General features: G+C 38.9%; 1 protein-coding gene and 2 non-coding genes across 4 annotated transcripts; 2 read left to right on the top strand and 1 right to left on the bottom strand.

Annotated features, from left to right (window-relative positions):
* Positions 1-1480: 1480 nt before the first annotated feature.
* Positions 1481-13487, bottom strand: LOC122967261 (cytosolic phospholipase A2 gamma-like). Of its 2 annotated transcripts, XM_044331802.1 has the most exons (15): positions 13337-13487; positions 12657-12715; positions 12020-12133; positions 8677-8819; positions 8182-8368; positions 7965-8070; positions 7743-7883; positions 6580-6645; positions 6251-6391; positions 5861-6007; positions 5661-5744; positions 5102-5256; positions 2810-2981; positions 2064-2230; positions 1481-1724 (listed from the first exon to the last, which is right to left on the bottom strand). In XM_044331802.1, the coding sequence occupies exons 2-15, from the start codon at positions 12687-12689 to the stop codon at positions 1698-1700; spliced, it is 1683 nt and encodes a 560-aa protein (XP_044187737.1). In that variant the 5' UTR covers positions 12690-12715; positions 13337-13487; the 3' UTR covers positions 1481-1697. The 2 variants fall into 2 exon arrangements, with proteins under 2 accessions (XP_044187737.1, XP_044187736.1); XM_044331801.1 differs by having other exon boundaries at positions 12657-13487.
* On the top strand, positions 13347-13428 carry trnas-uga. Its single transcript has one exon. It is a non-coding gene; the product is annotated as a tRNA-Ser (tRNA).
* Positions 13488-13655: 168 nt separating the features above from the next.
* On the top strand, positions 13656-13737 carry trnas-uga. Its single transcript has one exon. It is a non-coding gene; the product is annotated as a tRNA-Ser (tRNA).
* Positions 13738-18833: the final 5096 nt, after the last annotated feature.

Here is an 18833-nt window from a genome sequence, read left to right as displayed (position 1 = left end):
AGACCATAGCACTGTTGGATAGCTTTTCACCACACACCAAGCGCAACGGAGTCGGTGTCGTTGCATCCCCGGTGAAAGTAAATCCAAATGAAAGATAGCTTTCGCTGTATTGCCTCGCGCCAGAGACTTTGCTTGAGCTCACCGTCTTTGCTTTCTTTTGACCTCCACTCATACTAGGGCCTTCATCTGGGTCCGAATTTTGTCCAGGGTACAGTTCGGAGTTAGCATTTTTCCTTTTCAAAAACTCGCTAGCCACAACGCCACTGTCACCGCCACCTGTCGCGTCCATGCATCACTAATTCTCTTGTCTCAAAGTACAAAGCAATTAGCTACCTGCTGCCACCTACTGATACGGAAGAGTATTACATGATTACTCTGCCAGTCACTAGACAGCACAGACACTCGACAATGGCACATTATTTGCAGATAATAATTAATTCGTTTTCAAAAAAATGTTTTTTTAGACCAATGAGGTGAAATTGGACAATTTCCCACAGTACACCTTAATATCTCACGGCACACTAGTGTGCCGCGGCACAGTGGTTGAAAAACACTGCTCTAGGCTACTTCACCCAACCACGCAACAAACTACAGTAGTAGGATTCCACCACTTTTGTTGTTCTTTACTTGAAATGTGAGTTTGCAAGCAAGCAAAATTAAATTTATATAGCACATTTCATTCCAGGTGGAAGCACAATGTGCGTCATAGAGCGTGAGCTACCAGGGAATTTGTAGCCACAAAAAATATGTGGATAGTGTACAAGATAATAAATAAAATAATGTGTTAAAACCATTAAGCAAGTAGGAATAACAAATAAATAAAATAGTTAAGACCAGCAACTGAACAGTAAAAAATAAGATGTGAATTAAAACCATTAAAAAAAGTAAGAATAAAATTAAATAACAATTAAGACCAACAATTGACCAATGGACAATGTGAACAACACATGGCAAAACCTTAGCAACAACCTTAGTTACCAGAACGGACAGCCATTTATAGGAATGCATCAGCTTGTGGGCAAGGTAGAAAGTTGCTGAAAAGCAGGTTAAAGCCCTGGCTTTTGACTTGCAGGGAGCATTTCTACATACATTAACCTCAAGTTTTGGAACTCTGACCATGTTTAACATAGATATCCACATCATAATAGTATATATATTACAAAAAAAAAAAAAAAAGCAAGATATCTCCCCTTTAAAGTCCACTTCCACTCAAAATGTGTTTTGCTTCTTGTTCCTTCACTGTGATGTTTGAGTTTCACTGTGCAGTATGATGTATGTGCAGAGTTTGTTTTCACATTCATCTCAGACAAGTGTGATGTGGAACATCATTAAGATATCTCATCATCGGAAAAGGGGTCTACACCAAACCATGGAAAAAAGTGTCCACATACTATTGGCAGAATAGCATGCATACAGTCCAAAAAAAGAAACTAAATAAGACACATATTGTTACACATTTAATTGACATTTATTTCTACTGTTAGTCAAAAGATTTAATACAACAGTATTTCAACAGACATCATTATATGCAATTACGTTACATGATTCATTATGGGTCATGTTATGCCGTGTTTTCTCTTCCTCTTGTAACTGAGTCTTTCTGAGAGGTTACACTCATTTACACTGAAGTCAGTATCTGACTTCTAATTACTGTGGAACCACAACTTTTTGTTCACACCAAACCAAAAAGACAAGAATCAGTGGTCTGGGGCAGCAGAGGCGACCTAGAGGGGAAAAGGAAAGAGAGGAGGATGTGTTAGATTCTTGATAAGTCAATTATTTATCCATGTACTTATCAGCCATCCACATTTCTCCCTCTGTCTCAGAAGAGCACACACATACACACACGCTGAAACACAGACATTACATAAACTCCTGTTACTGAATCCAAGTTCCTCCATCCATCTCCTTTCACACAGACTGTTTCCTCTGACACACAACCACACATAGTGAGCTCACAGATTACAGATAACAGATTGGAGATTCAGGTTTGACCTACATTGGCAGTGCTTTAAGATGATCTGTGATTAATACCCCCCCCCCCACCTTAGACCCATCACTACCTTGTTCTGTCGGCGGAGAGCAGCCTTGTTAATCTCCCTCAGCAGAGTTTCCTTGTTCTTCTTCATGTTTGTTTTCGCTGTCTCCAACACAAACTCAATCTTTTCCTGGTTGAAGGGACGCTGGAAGGTGGAAAACTCCTCCATCTTTGCTTTGAACTCTTCTGCATCTGTAGAACAATGAAGATCCGTTTAGGCTCCAATCACGTGTTTCCTTCCTTCCCCTTGACACCTCACTAAAATACTAGAGCAGAGCTGAACTGAAGTATGAAAATTAGTTTTAAAAGTATTTGATTTGTCCAGGGGCATAAACTCAATCCATCTGGAACTGCTTTTTTTTTCTACAAATGCACCTCACTGCTTATGAATGATATTTGATAAAAGTCGGGGCTTAAACAGATGTTGATCTTCAGAGCTTCTTCTTGTGGTAAAATGCTTCCAGAAATTCTTAAATTCTTAATCTGAGACCTTCATTCATCCCTTTTTGCAGTTAAAAATAAAGTGTTTCAAATTTATAGTTGATATCTTTTTATTATTAAAAGGAAGAAAAAATATCTTTGGGAAATTTCAGAAATTTCCAGGTAAATAAACATACCTACTGAAGTTTAAGTTTGCTAGTTGGTTAACTTGTAGGCCAAAAATCATGGTTCCTCTTTGTTTCTGCCCCTTTTAATTGAAAATGACTTTTTGTCACAACTCTGCTATTGAAAAGAGCACCAAACAAATATGTATATCTGTGTGTAACAGACCTTGGCAGTTCTGTCTGTTGAAGAGCGGCATGTAAATGATAGTGGGCTCCTTCTCTTTTCCCTCAAACACGTAGCAGTCGTTCGGCCACTCTCTCTCCTCCAGGATTTTATCACCTATCTCTGGGAAAGGTTTCTTCACCTTGGCTGCATAGTCTCTGGCAAGAGTCAGAGTCTGTGTAGAGAACAGAGGGTTAACATTGTTTCAGCCTCTCAGGTTTCACAGTTTCTGTACTCTGGAATCAAACTAGTACCAGGAAGTTTGTGTGTTACATTTGGTATTGGTGTACCCAGGTCCAGACCTCTAAATATAACAAGTGAGCCTTCATTAAAAAGAGAATTCATTAGAGAGGGAACATGTCATTAATAAATGGTCAGGAGTTTCACTCTTTAATAAGCCTGAGTTTGCAAACGTGAATAGGCTGCTACGAAGTTTATTTTGCTCCAGGTGCTCTGTAGCTCTTTTTCAGAGAGTAAGTGGTTGAACAGCTAGCAAAAAAGTGGAATTTTCATGACCTTGCATCTCAAAAGTTCTTTTTATTAGCAAACATTGTACTAAAACATTTATAAATGTTTTACTCATTGTTAATAAAGACCATAGTTATACATTCTTTATAAAGAATGCCTTATTAGCAAGGGTTCCCATCCACATTTGCAGACACAGTCAGTCAGAATACATGGATGCATGAGGCCTGATCTGAAGGGCTCCCATGAATCAAAATACGCTACATATTTAAAATTTCAACTTTTAATCAACCAGGGGAATGGTTCCATGGTTCAAAAGAGAGTCACAGCCATGAAAAGGAAGGAAGGTAAGACTAAACGTTGAAATTACAGTATGTAACATATGCATTTGAGTAGAAATTAACTAAATATTTTGTTTAAACATGTCTCCACAATCCAGAATTTGGCTTATTGTTAATGTAAAGTTTGCTTTACTTTTTTCATGAGGTTGAAGCACTGTGGTTAAAGTAGTGGTGCTGTAGTTGATCTGTGATCCGTACAGATTGCCGCCCACAGTTCGGCATGCATATGAACTGCAGATCGATTGCAAAATTTAATGTCTCATTTAAGACAAAGTAAACAAACTGCTGTAAGTACAAGTCATGGACAAACAGCATGTTGCTAACAGGGATTTTGAAGAGCAACAACCAAACCAGCATCTAACAGGTCTGAAGTGATATCTACAGGTATGTTTACATGCTGTTTAATGTGCTGCAGCTGAGCAGCTAATTAGCTATCCAGCTGCTAACTAACGTTAGTGGTGCACTTTTCCCCGGTGAATGTTTGTTTAGTGGCTCGTTCAACAAACTAAGCTGCAGGACAAGATGTGTGTTCATGTTTGTAAGTTATCATCTAGTTTTGATGAAATTTCATTCACTACCATGTTTAAAAGAGGAAGGTATCATGCCTCTTATTCCAATTTAATTTAACGATTGAATATTGAATATTTTATATATTTTAAGATTTTATTTAACCATTGGACATCTTGAATGTTGTTTTCATTTAAGACCATGAGCAAAAGTTCCTTGCTGTAAGTGTTTTACAGAATAAATGGAAAACAAAGTTTTATCTCCCTCTCTTTTATCTCATGAGTTTTGTGATCCGTTGCACCCCTAGGTTTAAGTGGTAATTATCAGGGTTTTGCACATGCAGCACCAAGTATCTGAAATGAACTTTTGATTCAGTTGCATGAAGTCCAATAAAAGAACTACTACCCTCCATAATAAAATTACTCACTATGTTAAACAGTGGGTCAATATTTCATTATTTCTTGCAACATAACTTTGATTTGATTGACTTGCAGTCAAAGGCCCATATATGGTATTAATTCTTCAGTCAATAGACCATTGTCACACACCAGACATGCAGTTTATAAAGATAATGGTGGCAGATTTTGCATAGAAATTATTTGCAATTATTTGGACCTCAGTTTAAGACAAGGGTTGATAAAATCTGACAATTTTGTCAGCTGAAATTACAACTGTTGCAAGCAGATTTTATGAGCTCCAGCTTGCTAATCAAGCTAACATTAATGGGAATTACAGTAGAGCAGACAAACTGTTTAATTCCCTACAAACACCAGCCAAACTCCTGCATATACAGAGTATCTCTCTTGCTATAGTGCGATGCACACTTTCACTTCACACCACTTTTAATGGCCACATGATCAGAGTCAGTGGGATTTATTTTTGGTACAGCATGAAAAAAATGACCAAAAACAGTCAGTTTGTTTGAGTCCAGGGTTTAGGTAGACCAAAGCACTCAAACACACACACACACACCTTACAGTACCTCAAAAATGTTTCCAGCGCTGTACTCTGGTGCGATGATGAGGTCGATATCTCTCTTGTCTCCCAGAAATGAAGGATAGGCTACATTGATCAGCAGCCCGGCATCTACCAGGTGGAATCTTTCTTCAGAACGGAGGCACAGTGGAACAGTGGAATCTGCACGGCAACAGAAATGTTCAATTCAATGATTTTCTTTCCCTTTTGTCTCTCTTTAACAGATAGTTTGCATTTAAGTCCCATAATCGTCTAAAATTCACAAATTCACATTGATGGGTTTTGTTTAGGTTTTTTCCTTAAAGGAACAATTCTGGTGGGAAACACAAAAAAACACATATCCAGCAGACACAGATCAACATTAGTATTCATTTGGATTCATGTTTCTGACCACCTAATGAATGTAAGTCCAATGTTCGTTCTCCTTTTAGCTCTGTTTTGCTCTCCACCAACTCCTGAAGGAAATATCTGGCTCTTTAGCTGCTAAACACTCCACTATGTTCACCAGCTAATTGATAACTTTGTCTGTCAGTTTAGATAATTGCTGCAGAGATCTGTCTTCTCACCTTGGTATTGGTAGAGGAAGTTTCTGGTTGTTCCCCACTCCCATTTCAGAATCAGGGGAATGATTTGCTTAGTAAGCACAGAGACTGGGGAAAACACATTGAAATGAAATACACAGACGTATTTACATTCCCTTTAAATGAAATGGATCTGTTTGTCTTCAATATTGATTAGTCTGGCTATTTAACTGCCATATACTGACCATGTGTTTTGAAAGGTCCATCCTCCAGACTTTGGCTCCAGGTCTCTACAGCCATCAGCAGCTCCAGACTCCACTGCTGAAAAAGACTTTTTCTTTCCTCCGAACTCTTTGACTCCAGCAAAGCAGATTCATTATGATTTACCTTGTCTGGAAAAGATAAGAATCTACTGGGCAATGTGACATTTTCAATCAGACATTTGCTGAGTCATTATTTCATCGCAGACCAAAAAAAAAGTTGTATTGGGAGGAAAATTGAACATTGATGGTATTCCTTTCTGGGTATCAGTAGATGCAACCTCACAAACTAGCTCACAGCTACCAAAACAATTGGATTTAATGAGTTAAGCTAGTAAGAAGACAGTGGAGCAGGATTATCATCATCACCACTACCTTCTAGTACTTTCTGCAGCTTGTCCAGGTCAGACAGAGCAGGAGGATCCTTAATTGTGCTTCTGGTCAGGGCTATGAGTTTATCAAGGGCATTGAACACACGCAGGTACTCTTCAGCAGCACTGTCTATATGCCCAGGCACTAAAACACACACACACAGCAAAAGTGTAAGATGACACATCTTACTCACACATGTTTTATTGAATCATGTTGTAAAGCAGGGAATAAACACCAGCATAAAGCTGTGTCTCTTCCCCCTCGATAAGAGATTCACCATGTAGCTTATAAAATTACATCTAATATAAATGAAATTGTCAAATTATGATTACCATTCAGCCAGGGAGGGACGAACTCTCTGACAGTCTCCTCATGGGCCAATGCACAACCTAGAACACCTGCACAATTGCAACACATGAGGTTTTAGCAAAAATAGATGTCATAAAGTCGCAGGTATTGATCAACAATGCTATCTATATCTGTAGATACAGTATGTTTTGGATCATTGCATAGTACTGTTAAGAGTACGGTCTAGACCTGCTCTCTATGAAAAGTACCCTGAGATTATTATTTGGTGCTATATAAATAAAATTGACTTGACTTGGCTATTTGTGTTATATGCAGTAGTGAAAATGCACTCATTGTACTATTAAATTGAACCTCGTCAGCCTCAATCACTTAGATTTTGACTGAACTTGTTTGATCTTCATTATCTTTATTTCAATCTTTCAGTTCAAATAGTCACATAATGATGAATGAATGGCTGAAAAGTATAAATTCACCCATCATACACATTGTTAAAGCTGCTTTTTTTGATGGGGCCACTTGGGGGAAGTGGAAGAAGCTGAAAATGCAATACTGACACATTATCACCTTGTAAAGTTGTTATGGCGATGTGTTAACAAGGAGTTACTTATTTACACATCCAACAGATATGGAGCAAAATTAACATTCTTATTATCATGTTTCAGTCCACATGATGAACATAAGTCCAGTATTTTAGTGTCCACAAAAATGTGACTCTTTAGCTGCTAAATGCTCAACTATGTTGACCTGCTAGTCACTACTTTGTCTGCTGGGGCAGGCAGCATACAGAGGCTTTATCAGAACCTTTTTGCTGAAAACAGCTGCCTGCTGCTGCTGGAAATGAGGTTGATAAGAACTCAGTTTGTGGGGCGTAAAGACAAACAATGAGCTACAGAAGGATAAAATGCTCAGTTGAGTTGAGAGACACTGCAGAGTTAGTGATAATTCTCTGTTGGTATGTCACTACAAGTGACCCCTTTCATATCACAAGTTATTTGAATTATTGTCAATCTAAAAATGTTGATCAATGCAGCTTTAAGACTGCACTTAGTAGCAAAATTTGATTACCTGTAACCAGAGCATTAGTAGGGTTGGTGATGATTAGATTTGTTAATAATTCTTATGGCTCTCCTTTGAACATAGCTGACTGAAAGAAGACTTCATATTTGCTCAGCCTGTGAACACACACCTTGTAGTTTGACCATGTCCATCTCTGGCTTCTTTTCTAGCAGCTCTCCGCTCTCAAATCTGCTTCCCAGGAGAGAAGTTTCAACGAATACACCCAACTCTGTGAAACCAGCCTCATGAGGGCTCACCTCAAACCATTTCCCTGAGAGACACAGAGTCTATTTTACACTTAATACAAGTCAATAACTCATCTAAGGCCTGACATGCATATGTGTTTGTCTACCTTCTATTGGCCCATCTGAAAAGCAGTGCTTCTCTATGGCGGTGTATATGGGGTAAGGGTTGGTGGCGTTTCTGCTGGCCTCGTCTGACAGACGCCGTAGGTCCATCTGATGGATGAGACATTTCTCTTAAGTAGTGCATTAAACTCTTTATAACAGATTGTATTGTGTTGTCAAATAGGAAAGATGAGAAGTAAAAGCATGTCTTTGTCCTGGTACCTGTTTCATGATGCCAGCAGAGGTCATGACCCCCCAGACATCAGTGAGAGAGAAGTGCTCCTCCTGGGACCTCTCAGTCAGCCAGGCCAGAGCCTCCTCCAGCTCCACCCCAGGACCTGACAGCCTGGACACTGCTCTGTCCATGTTAGCGCTCCACTGAGGGTCACTGTACAGGGAGGACATGGACCTGAGAGAGGGCAGAGGAACACAGACAAATAGACATAGGTCAAGCGAAATCATATTAGAAAATTGAAAGCTCATCCAGGGAAATGTTAGTGTGATAATACACCCATTTTGTCAGTCTTATTAAAACACTTCAGCAGAGAGAAGAAACAATTTGCAGTACATGAATTCCACATGGAAATATATATATACAATTGGATAATCTCACTCATCCTGATCACTGCAACCTCAGTTTTGCTGTGTTCTGGTCTGTCAGTCCATTCAACTCTCAGTCATACACAAACTTGAGTTGATGTGTGTAAGTGTGGTTACCATGTTGACCCAGAAACACCTCCCAGGTAGAGCAGAGTGTCCAGCAGTCTATCCTGTTCCATCTGATAGAGGGAACCCATCAGAGCCACGGCTGCCCTCTGACCCCCACCTGATGCCAACAGAGCGATGTGAGGAACCGAATCCTGGTTGGAGAGATGAAAGATAAAAGTGTTGATATCTTTAACTGTAAATTTAAAAACTACCTCTTTAGCCTGGCTTTTGATTAGAAGATCTCATGACCATTTAAAATTTGTTTTTATTATTTTTCATTATTTCATTTTCATTATGAATCTTTAGGTCCCTCTTGACTTTATTCTATGATGTGAGAATATTTCAAAACCATTTGTTATCTTTTGTTTTGACTATTTTCCAAGTCATTATATTAGTTTACCCATGTCTTTACATGGGGATAGCTCTATGGACCTCTATTTTGCCTGTATGTCATCATTTCAATTTGCATAACTCTAACAAATTGGGGACAGTGGGCCCACCATTCCTTTTGCCCAATTTAAGTGTTTTCATTTTGACCCTTAACTTTTTGTTGTCCCATTAAATTTAAGTAGCATTCGATCTTAACACCTAAATGTAGTTGGACTGACATACAAAGGTAATGCCTTAAATAGAAATAAGAATCTGGGGAGCACAGTGTCAATCCTTCCCAGTAATGAAAAAGGGACTAAACTCCATCTATTCAAATCTTGTTTAATTCTGGTTTCTAGTTTATCATAGTTAGATTTATATTTTTATAAGTATTTCACTTTTTCTGTATCCCATTTCCATGAGTATTCATTTTTTAGCTCTGTAGAGATTTCTGCGTATTCAGTTCATAACCTGATACGGTGCTATATTCATTGTTTTCACTAGTTTTGTTGAGTATAGGATGATATCTGCATATAACACTAGTTTATGCTGCATACCTGCAACTAATTTTCCTGATACTCACTGACAATGGTTTGATACATAAAGTCCTTATAGAATTACCCAGTGAAGTCATCACTGCCTGGGCTCTTGTCTGGCTTTAGTCCCTGAATCACTTTTAATATCTCTTTGATAGTAATTGGTGCGGTGAGGCTTTGACCCTGTGCATCACTCACATGTGGCAGATTTAAACATTGCAAATAATCTCTTAGCTGAGTTTGATTTTCTTCTTTATCTGAACTATATAACTTAGTAATACTCAGCAAACTCTTCTGCAATCTCCTGTTTACCTGTTAGCATAGCATTATTCTTAATAAAGACAATATTTGATTTTGTTTGTTGTTTTCTCAGTTTATAAGAGAGTATCTTTAGTGATTTTGTCCCTCCATCATCATATTTTTGTTTAGTGAAGGTCAGAGCTCATTGTACTCTCTCAGTTAACAAGCCATCTCAGTTCTTTATTATTTCCTTTAGTTCTGCCATAACTGAGGGTCCACCCTTTGCTTTATGAACTTGTTCTAGGTTCTTTATCTTAAGTTCCAGGTTTCCAACTTTTGTCTCCCTTTCCTTTTGTTTCTGAGATGAAAAGCAAATGATTTCCCCTCAGGTAACGGCTCTCAAACCTTCCCAGATGATAACTGAGTTGGTCTCTCCTGTATCATTAATTTCCAGATAATCTTCAATTACTGTTTTTATCTTTATTTTAAAGCCTTCCAATTGCAGTAGTGAGTTGCTAAGTCTCCATAGCATTCTACTTTTCCCTTCCTATTTCTATTAACGATATTAGAGCATTATCCGACAGGGTAATCTGGTGTATATTTCAATCTTGTACTCTAGACATTTCATTTTTGAAAATAAAGAAATAATCTAATCTTGAATATTTGTCATGAGACTTTGAGTAGAAAGTGTAGTCCCTCTCCAAACATCCACTATTCACATCTCTTTTGTTGCTCTTCTCAGCATTCTGGCGGCAGGTTCAGAGCTATGTTGTCTATTACCCCAGGAATCCAAATTAGTGTCCATGATAAGGTTAAAATCTCCTGCAACTATTGTGATTGCTTGACTTTGGGAAGTTATTATATCCACCACTTTTTATTAAATCCAACCCTTCTTCTAGGGTTTATACACATATATCAAAGAGACCATTTAGTTTATCAATTTTCCCAATCACTACAACATATCTCCCTTCTTTATCAGAAGACGCTTTTTCTACTTGAAACACGTAGTGGAGCCATATTAAGATTGCTATTCCTCTCCTTGATGATTTATGTGATGAGTGGAAAACTTGGGCTGATGTCAATTTACCTAAATTTTCATGTTCAGTTTGATTTAAGTGAGTCTCCTGTGGGAAGGCTATATCCTCTTCATCTTTTGGAGTTGGTGTAATATCATTTTATGTTTGATAGGGTTTTTAACGCTATTTACATTATGTGAGGTCATTATAAGGGATTTCATTGGTAAATGTCAGTGAGAATTTCTGTTCCATGCCAAGCACCACCAGCTTTAAAGTTCCTTTGTTTCTTTTTGACAATTTTCAATTTTTTAATTATGTTTATAAATGTATATATCACCTCATACCCATGTTATTTCTTATTGTTCTTTACTGGGTTTATTATTTAATTTTTTATTATTTTTATTTATTGTGTGCATTAGTCTCAGTTTTTTACTGTTTATATTTAGACTGTCTTATCAGCCTGTTTGCAGTCAGAGTCCAATATTCACTCTTGTTTTAGTTCTTGTTTGGATTCCATCAGCTACTAAAAAAATATAAGGCTCATTAGCTGGGACTTTTTTCACAAGCTAATCACTAATCAGGGGGGTTTTTTTCTCTGGGGCTCCCTAACAGGTTAAACCAGCAATGCTTAAATATCATTTATGCTTCTTATGAAATGATATCATATATAATCATATACAACACCAATCTTTTAGATAAGTAACCAGAGTATTAGTTATCTAACAACAGCCATCTGGGAAATATGTGATTTCTACAATTTATAATGTAGGCAAGACCTCAATTTAAAATTGCTACTGGCAACATTAGTATCAGTTGTATCTTCTAAACTTGAAGCTGACTATTCACAGGTTTCAACTTGACAAACAATGCAGCTTCAGCAGTGCAGATATTTGATTACTGTCAAAATGCCAAATTCCATGTTTTATGTGTGTATTATGACATGACGATGAAGTGCTGAACTACTCTGTTCCTGTGAGTGCCTAAAACAACAGTCATTAGAAGACTTGAAACAGTGCTCATTGAGGTTATGGGGGACACAAACATTGGTGTTATGTATGGAGAGGCCAACACATAATGTACATGTTCAGACAGACATTTGTGCAAACATGACATGTAAGATTTGAAAGAAAGAAAGAAAGAAAAAAGAACAAAACAAACACAGGAAGAAATCTTTCCTGAGGTGTTTCTTACTGTTGTAGTACAGTTGATTCTCAGGCTGTTGAGTGACTCAAGAACTACTTGTTTCCTCTTGTGAACATATTCCTGTTCACCAGCACACAAAGACTGGGACTGGCGGATGGGTTTCTGAAAAGAATCGAGGACAGCTCAGTGAATTACACTGAACAGAAAGTGGAAACTGTGAATGTTCATTTAAACCTGGAGTTGAATCTAAATTTACATTTAAAATGTGTTGAACACTATTATACATATTGTATGCAATGCATTCATATATTAAAAATGCTTTAATGTATTCCTGCTGCAAAACAATATCCTCTAGTGCAGTAAAAATATATCGTCTGTGTAAATTTAGCCATTTTTTACATATTATGAAGTAAATTTACTTATAAATGCACTTTTTTCTATCTCCTATTTCCAACAATAGGAACCACTTATCACTATTGTTCCTACTGTATGAAGTCAACTGATTTTTTTTTTGTTTTTTGTCAGTATGTTCCTGCACAATACAGACAAACACAGACACATGCAGTATCAGGGTAGCAGGACCTGATTTATGGTGCAATTTCCCAGTGAAGGACAAAAGACAGACAGCGGATTATGTATCATCCTACTAATATACAACCTAAATCCTTTGCCATGCATGTCTCACCTCAGAAGCAGCTGCATCTCTCTCCATCTCCATGTTGCCCACTGTGCTTGTCCGAGCTCCTGAAATCACAAGCCAAAAGCAAATCACTGAGGCTAAAAAACTCCTGCTGGTCTGCATGTTGGGGCGTTGTAACAACCTTCAGTGGCGGATGAAATGCTAAAGTTTTCTTTGATCAGAAACTGCTGGTTTAAGTGTAAAAGGTCTTGGCTTGTTCCTGTGAGGAGCTGCTCACACTACAGAGAATATGAATGACATACACAGACATGCACAGACACGATTGGGCCAGAGCAGTACCAGAAAAAAAATTACACAATCACTCAGGTACCAAAATTCACACACAAAATTCTAACACTCAGGGGCTTATTGATTTCTACCACATGTTGAAAGGTCTTCTCAATATGTACCAGATGTTTAATTCAAACCAAGCTGAAAAACAAGTAGATTAAATGCCAGTATTCCCAACCAAAGCACATAAATTAATCCTTCAACACAATCACATACACATTCTTTCTCTTTCCTCTTACTATAATTAGAGAATGTTGCTGGACTCTGGTAGCATTACGCTGGGCTTGTGACTTACTGTAGTCAAGCTGTCTAATTAATCACATGATTCTTTATACCGGGCAACCAATCAATGATTGATTGTATCAATGAGAAGAAAGAGATATTTAAATACTCACCAAGAAAAGAGCTGTGATGGCCGAGTGGTTAAGGCGTTGGACTTGAAATCCAATGGGGTCTCCCCGCGTAGGTTCAAATCCTGCTCACAGCGCTGTGCAGAGGTCAGAATCATGCAGATGGCTTCGTTTTGTAGAGGAATTAAAGTAATAGGTTGAGGAACTGTTAAATGAGAAGTTCAAGGTTTGTGGCTTATACCGTAGTCCAACTGTCTAATCAATCAAATAATGAATTGAAGAGTGTATGTAACTAGCAGGCAACTGATTTTGTTCATTGCATTAATGAGAAAACAGAGCTATTTAAATATTGTACAGGAAAGGAGCTGTGATGGCCAAGAGGTTAAGGTGTTGGACTTGAAATCCAATTTGGTTTCCCAGCACAAGTTCAAATCCTGCTCACAGCACTGTGCAACTGGCAGGTTCATAGGAGTGGCTTTCTTTGGCAGATCGAGGAACTAGAGTAATAGGTTGAGGAACTGTTATGTGAGAAGTTCTGGCCAGAGGTCAAAATGCAGCCATTAAAAGAGAGTTGGGGCGTTTCCAAATCTATAGTTAGTTTTCTCTTCACCGAATCAGTTAATGAGTTAATAAATTTGTGCTTTCCTGATGGTTCAGTGTTTTTCACACAGAAAAAAATTCAAGCGCAACAAAATGCAACACTAATGAGTTAAGAAAATAATCAACAGATGAATTGATAATGAAATATGTTAGTTGCAGCCCCAGTCAGATCATGTTCCCACCAAAATGGACTGCTCCAGAATTCATCTGGGACCAGCCTAAGACCACTTCAACAAAGGGTCTCAGTGCAGCTGTTTTGGTCCATGTATATGAATATATACATGTATATGATATGTATATACATCAGAGAGCTTATCCTGATTACACTTGATTAATTGTATTAGATTTTAAATTTCAAGTTTTAAACTTGATTTGAATTGAGTCAAATGACTTGACATGAACTGTGTTTTTATTTAACTGAATGTATTTAATTTGATTAGTAATTTTACCTTATTTTATTTTTAAACTGGTCCTGTTTATTAATTTATTTACTTATTCACTTATCTGGTTTAAACCCACCTCCATCACCCCTTATTGGAGGACAAATATCATTTTTATCACAGTCATTGTTTTTCAAATTCTCCTCTCCTCCTCTAACTTGTATAATCCTAAATCTACACGATAATTAAAATAATTAAACTTTAATGAAATGAAGATCAAATCTCCACCAAAGTATATTCCAGTATGTCACTTATTTCACTTGATTCCATTTATTTATCACCATCTTGTTGCTAATCCAAGTTTTTCCAATCTAGCGACCTACGGTATGTCTTGTACCTACTTGTATGATTAATATTTCCACGGTACTGTGATGTTTTACCACAGGTTTAAATTGGTCTATTATATAACATTATTTTACTTTCATTAAAAACATCACTTATGAAAATAATTCATTTTTCAACCTATTTCTTTTTATGAATATTAGTTTGTTTTCTATGGATGTTTAAATTCAACCATAATATCTGTTGATATTTGGTCAGTTTTATCTGGAGGGTGATAATAGTAATGTAACCAGCTTTGTATGGCTTCACATAGGAAGAGAGAGAGAGTTTATTATCATTATTATTAACCAAATTAAACCATTGTAACAATAACATTGATGTATAATTCTGAACACACAGAATGGAAGATGTTTGTGTATTGGATTTAAACTGTCTGTAGGATGTGTATAGTTTTTATGATCAACAACAAAAACTTAAGTTCAGCCTGTCATCCACAGTTCCAGGAAGACCTAAAGAAAAGCACATCTTGTTCCCTGCTCATCTTTTACTGAGAGCCCTTGGCCCATTTTTATCAGCTGTTCATTATTATCACACAGTGCTGTGGTTCCTGTGTAAAGGGCTGTTAAGAGGGCATCAAAAGCAAATCCTCTACAGCTGGGTCCTTTCCAGATGTGTGTCTGTGTAAATTTGTGAGTCATTTATTCTCAATCTCCCATAAACATCTCCGAGTGGAGACAAACCAGGTGAAGGAGTTGTTGGACATTGAGCAAGGACCATTGGTTGTTCAAGTGGCTTAATATTACCCTTATCTATATCTGTAGTATAACATTCCTATACCACAGTGAGCAGACTACAGCCATGGAGCTGTACAGTATATTGACATTAAGTGGTTTTGCTCATATTTTGGCATTTATACATCGGAATCTTCAATTTTAAGAGACAGAGTTTCTCCTGTCATTCACAACCATATTATTTGTTAAATAAAGACACCTATAGCATGTTTATACTACAGTTTATTACATATAAATAGCCCTACAAACTACACTGTGTGTGTTTCAGTATGAAGGCACAAAATTAATGTCAATATCAAAAGCAGCAGTTCAGGGCCTGACAGAAGTTCCATTTTTTGATGATTATACAGTGATTCAGCAGTGTAAACAGATTTATATGAGTTGTGTGAACCGAAAAAAAACCTTATAAACCTCGACAATTAAGACAAACTGGAGGTCTCCCATATTCATTGTTGTTAATTAATACACAGTATCACCTCCATCACTTAACTAACTTGTTAAATGAATGAATTATACAGACGAATCAACTTTGTTTACAATTTCAATAATAAGGGAAATATTGATATTAGCATAGGTAGGTAATCTCAAAATTGTGTAAGAGGATTATTGTGTTAGTTGTCAACAAAAGACAATTCAGAAGCCCATTGATTCCCAACCAGGACATACAGCTGGCAGTTTGTATTTGAAAAGACTGTAGAGTAATTCGGTTGATTTGAATAAGAATAAGACTACATTTACCAGTTACAAGTTTGGACACACTTACTCATTCAAAAGTTTTTTCTTAATTCTTACTATTTTCTACACTATAGAACAATACTGAATACATCAAAACTATGAAATAACACATACGGAATTGTGTAGTAAACAAAAAAGTGTTAAACAAACCAAAATACTTATAATAATAAAAAAATAATACAAAGTAGCCACTGTTTGGTTAAGATATTGCCAAACAGCAATATCTTAACCAGCTTCATGAGGTCATCAACTGGAATGGAGTTATTATTATAACAAAGGTTCAGGAACAAGACCACGGCCCTCTCTCTCACTAAATTCAATCACCTGTGCCTCACTAATTCAATCATCCGTGCATACCTATATAAGCGTGTCTAATCCCTTTCTCTCCCGTTCGTCTCAGTTCTCACGCAACCTACGACACGCTTGCATCGCAAGCGCTTATCTCCCGCCCGTGCTCCGTGATCCACGTTCCTTGGCAACATATCGCCCACGACTAGATCCAGCAGTACCAATGACATATCTCCTTCACCACCACATCCACATGGAACCTTTCTCCTCCAGACGCCGCGCTTCTGATCAGCTGGGATCCAGACGCTCCACACGTATCCACGCAATGGCCCACTCGGACGCGGCTCTTTTCCAAGCGATTAACATTTTCAACCGGATGTTTGCTCACCTCCGGCGAGCTCTCAAGGAGACGGTCGTTCCACTCCTACGAAACGATGATAAAGACAAACTTTCCAACTCTATGCAGACTCTACTTCCATCAACTCCCTTGTCGGCAGCTAAAATCCTCCCGCTCTTCCGAGTTCATTTTCCGCCGCCGGGCCGACGCACACCGCACACCGATGACGTCATAATGCCGCCTACTACAACAGAGCGCAGACTTCTTCAGCTGCGGCTGAAGGCCAGGCTGAACTCCGGATACAAATTGCATTTCGCCAAACTGACAACAAAGTCAGGTTCTTCCTGTTCCCCTCTGCCTCCACCTCCACCACATGGATGTATAAAGAGAACTGGATACAGCGTCGGAGGCGGGGCCCCATTCATTCCTATGAAAGTTGCTTAGTGGCGCATGAAGCAATAAAAAATCAACTTCCTGGTATAAAGGACCCTTCCAGGTTCCCCACCCTGCGCCACCTGTACGCCGCACATCAATGACGTCACGACACAGCCAACTGCTTCAGCCCTCTCGCAGGGCCAGGTCATATCTTCCCCTGTGCCCGCTCCCTCCCTGTCTGATCTGTCTTGTGCTTTTTGTCTTTTCTCTAATCCCCGTGTCCGCAGGCTGCACAGTTAACCCCCACACATACATCCCCTCATCCTTTCCTCTTCCCTTCCCTCAGCTGCAGCTACCTCTACGCTTTCAGCCCCACCCGCTCCAGCAGCTCCTTTTTATGTTTCTTCCCTCAGCCACCTCCGGTCCTGCCATTACCACAGAACAGTGATCCCTTCATCCCTCACCCCTCGATCCTTCATCCCTCACCCCTTGACCTTCATCCCCTCGACCCTCATCCCTTCATCCCTCACCCTTCGACCCTCATCTCTTCATCCCTCACCCCTTGACCCTCATCCCTTACTCCTTGACCCTCGACCCTCATCCCTTCATCCTTCCCTCAATCCGTCCTTTATGAATCATCCTGGCTCTCCTCCGTCAATATTATTTGTTTACAGCACCCCTTTTCGCTTCCTCCTGCCACAGCTACTGTAGTTCCCTCGACTCGCCTGCTTCTTTTCATTCATTCAACCTTTATTTACATCTCGAGGTATCATTGAGAGCATGCCCTCATTTTCAGTGACATTGGCTAACTGTATCAACTGCTTTGCCACAGTGAACAATTTTCATTGCAATCGCTTCATATCAATTCATTGCTTCAGGGAGCCTGGTTTTCCTCGTCATTAGTTGATACGTAAGGAAGCCACAGAGCTCCCTCCTTTCTAACCCCCTCCGTTTTGTATTTGTTTTCGTCTCATCCCTGTGTCCACAGGCTGCACAATCAACCCCTGCACATACATCCCCTCATCCCAGCATCCTTTCCTCTTCCCTTCCTTCAGCTGCAGCTACCTTTTTTCTGTGTTTTCAGCACCCCCTGTTGCCGGTCCCCTCGCTCTGCCCGACTTCAACACTGTGCCCACCGGCACTTTCATTCCAGCCTCCGCCAACCCTCCTTCATCCCGCCACTGAACACTGTCTAGAATTGTGCCATCATCTCTAACACCCATAGACGTTAAATGCACTACACTATGCACCGGCAGACCATCCTGACCACCATGCCTCCTTCATCCAACCCTTTGACCCTCCTTTATCCCACCACCATGCACAGTTTGCGATCGCGCTGATATCTCATACACACATAAACTATACCAGGAAAGGAAGACCAAGAGTTACCTCTGCTGCAGAGGAGGAGTAAATTAGAGTTACAAGCCTCAGAAATCACCAATTAACAGCACCACAGATTAGAGCCTGCATCAATACTTCCCAGAGTTCAAGTAGCAGCCACATCTTAACATCAGCTGCTCAAAGGGGACTGTGTGAATCAGGCCTTCATGGTCGAACTGTTGCAAAGAAACCACTACTGAGGGAGATCGGTGAGAAATGCTTGGGCCAAGAAACACCAGGAATGGACATTAGACCAGGGGAAATCTGTACTTTGGTCTGATGAGTCAGTTTAAGATTTTTGGTTCAAGCCGTTG

Source organism: Thunnus albacares, chromosome 17 (assembly GCF_914725855.1).
Source record: "Thunnus albacares chromosome 17, fThuAlb1.1, whole genome shotgun sequence".
Classification (NCBI taxonomy): domain Eukaryota; kingdom Metazoa; phylum Chordata; class Actinopteri; order Scombriformes; family Scombridae; genus Thunnus; species Thunnus albacares.
The sequence above is the reverse complement of the archived record's forward strand: the minus strand, read 5'-3'. Positions and strand labels throughout refer to the sequence as shown.

What these genes read in the sequence shown, in the direction of transcription:
- LOC122967261 (XM_044331801.1), bottom strand. Translation starts at nt 12,773, where the DNA reads ATGCAGACCAGCAGGAGTTTTTTAGCCTCAGTGATTTGCTTTTGGCTT. An exon ending in CTGCTGGCATCATGAAACAG is followed by an intron (nt 8,071 to 8,181) that starts GTACCAGGACAA and finishes CTCATCCATCAG; the next exon opens with ATGGACCTACGGCGTCTGTC. An exon ending in CTCTCCGCCGACAGAACAAG is followed by an intron (nt 1,725 to 2,063) that starts GTAGTGATGGGT and finishes TTTCCCCTCTAG; the next exon opens with GTCGCCTCTGCTGCCCCAGA.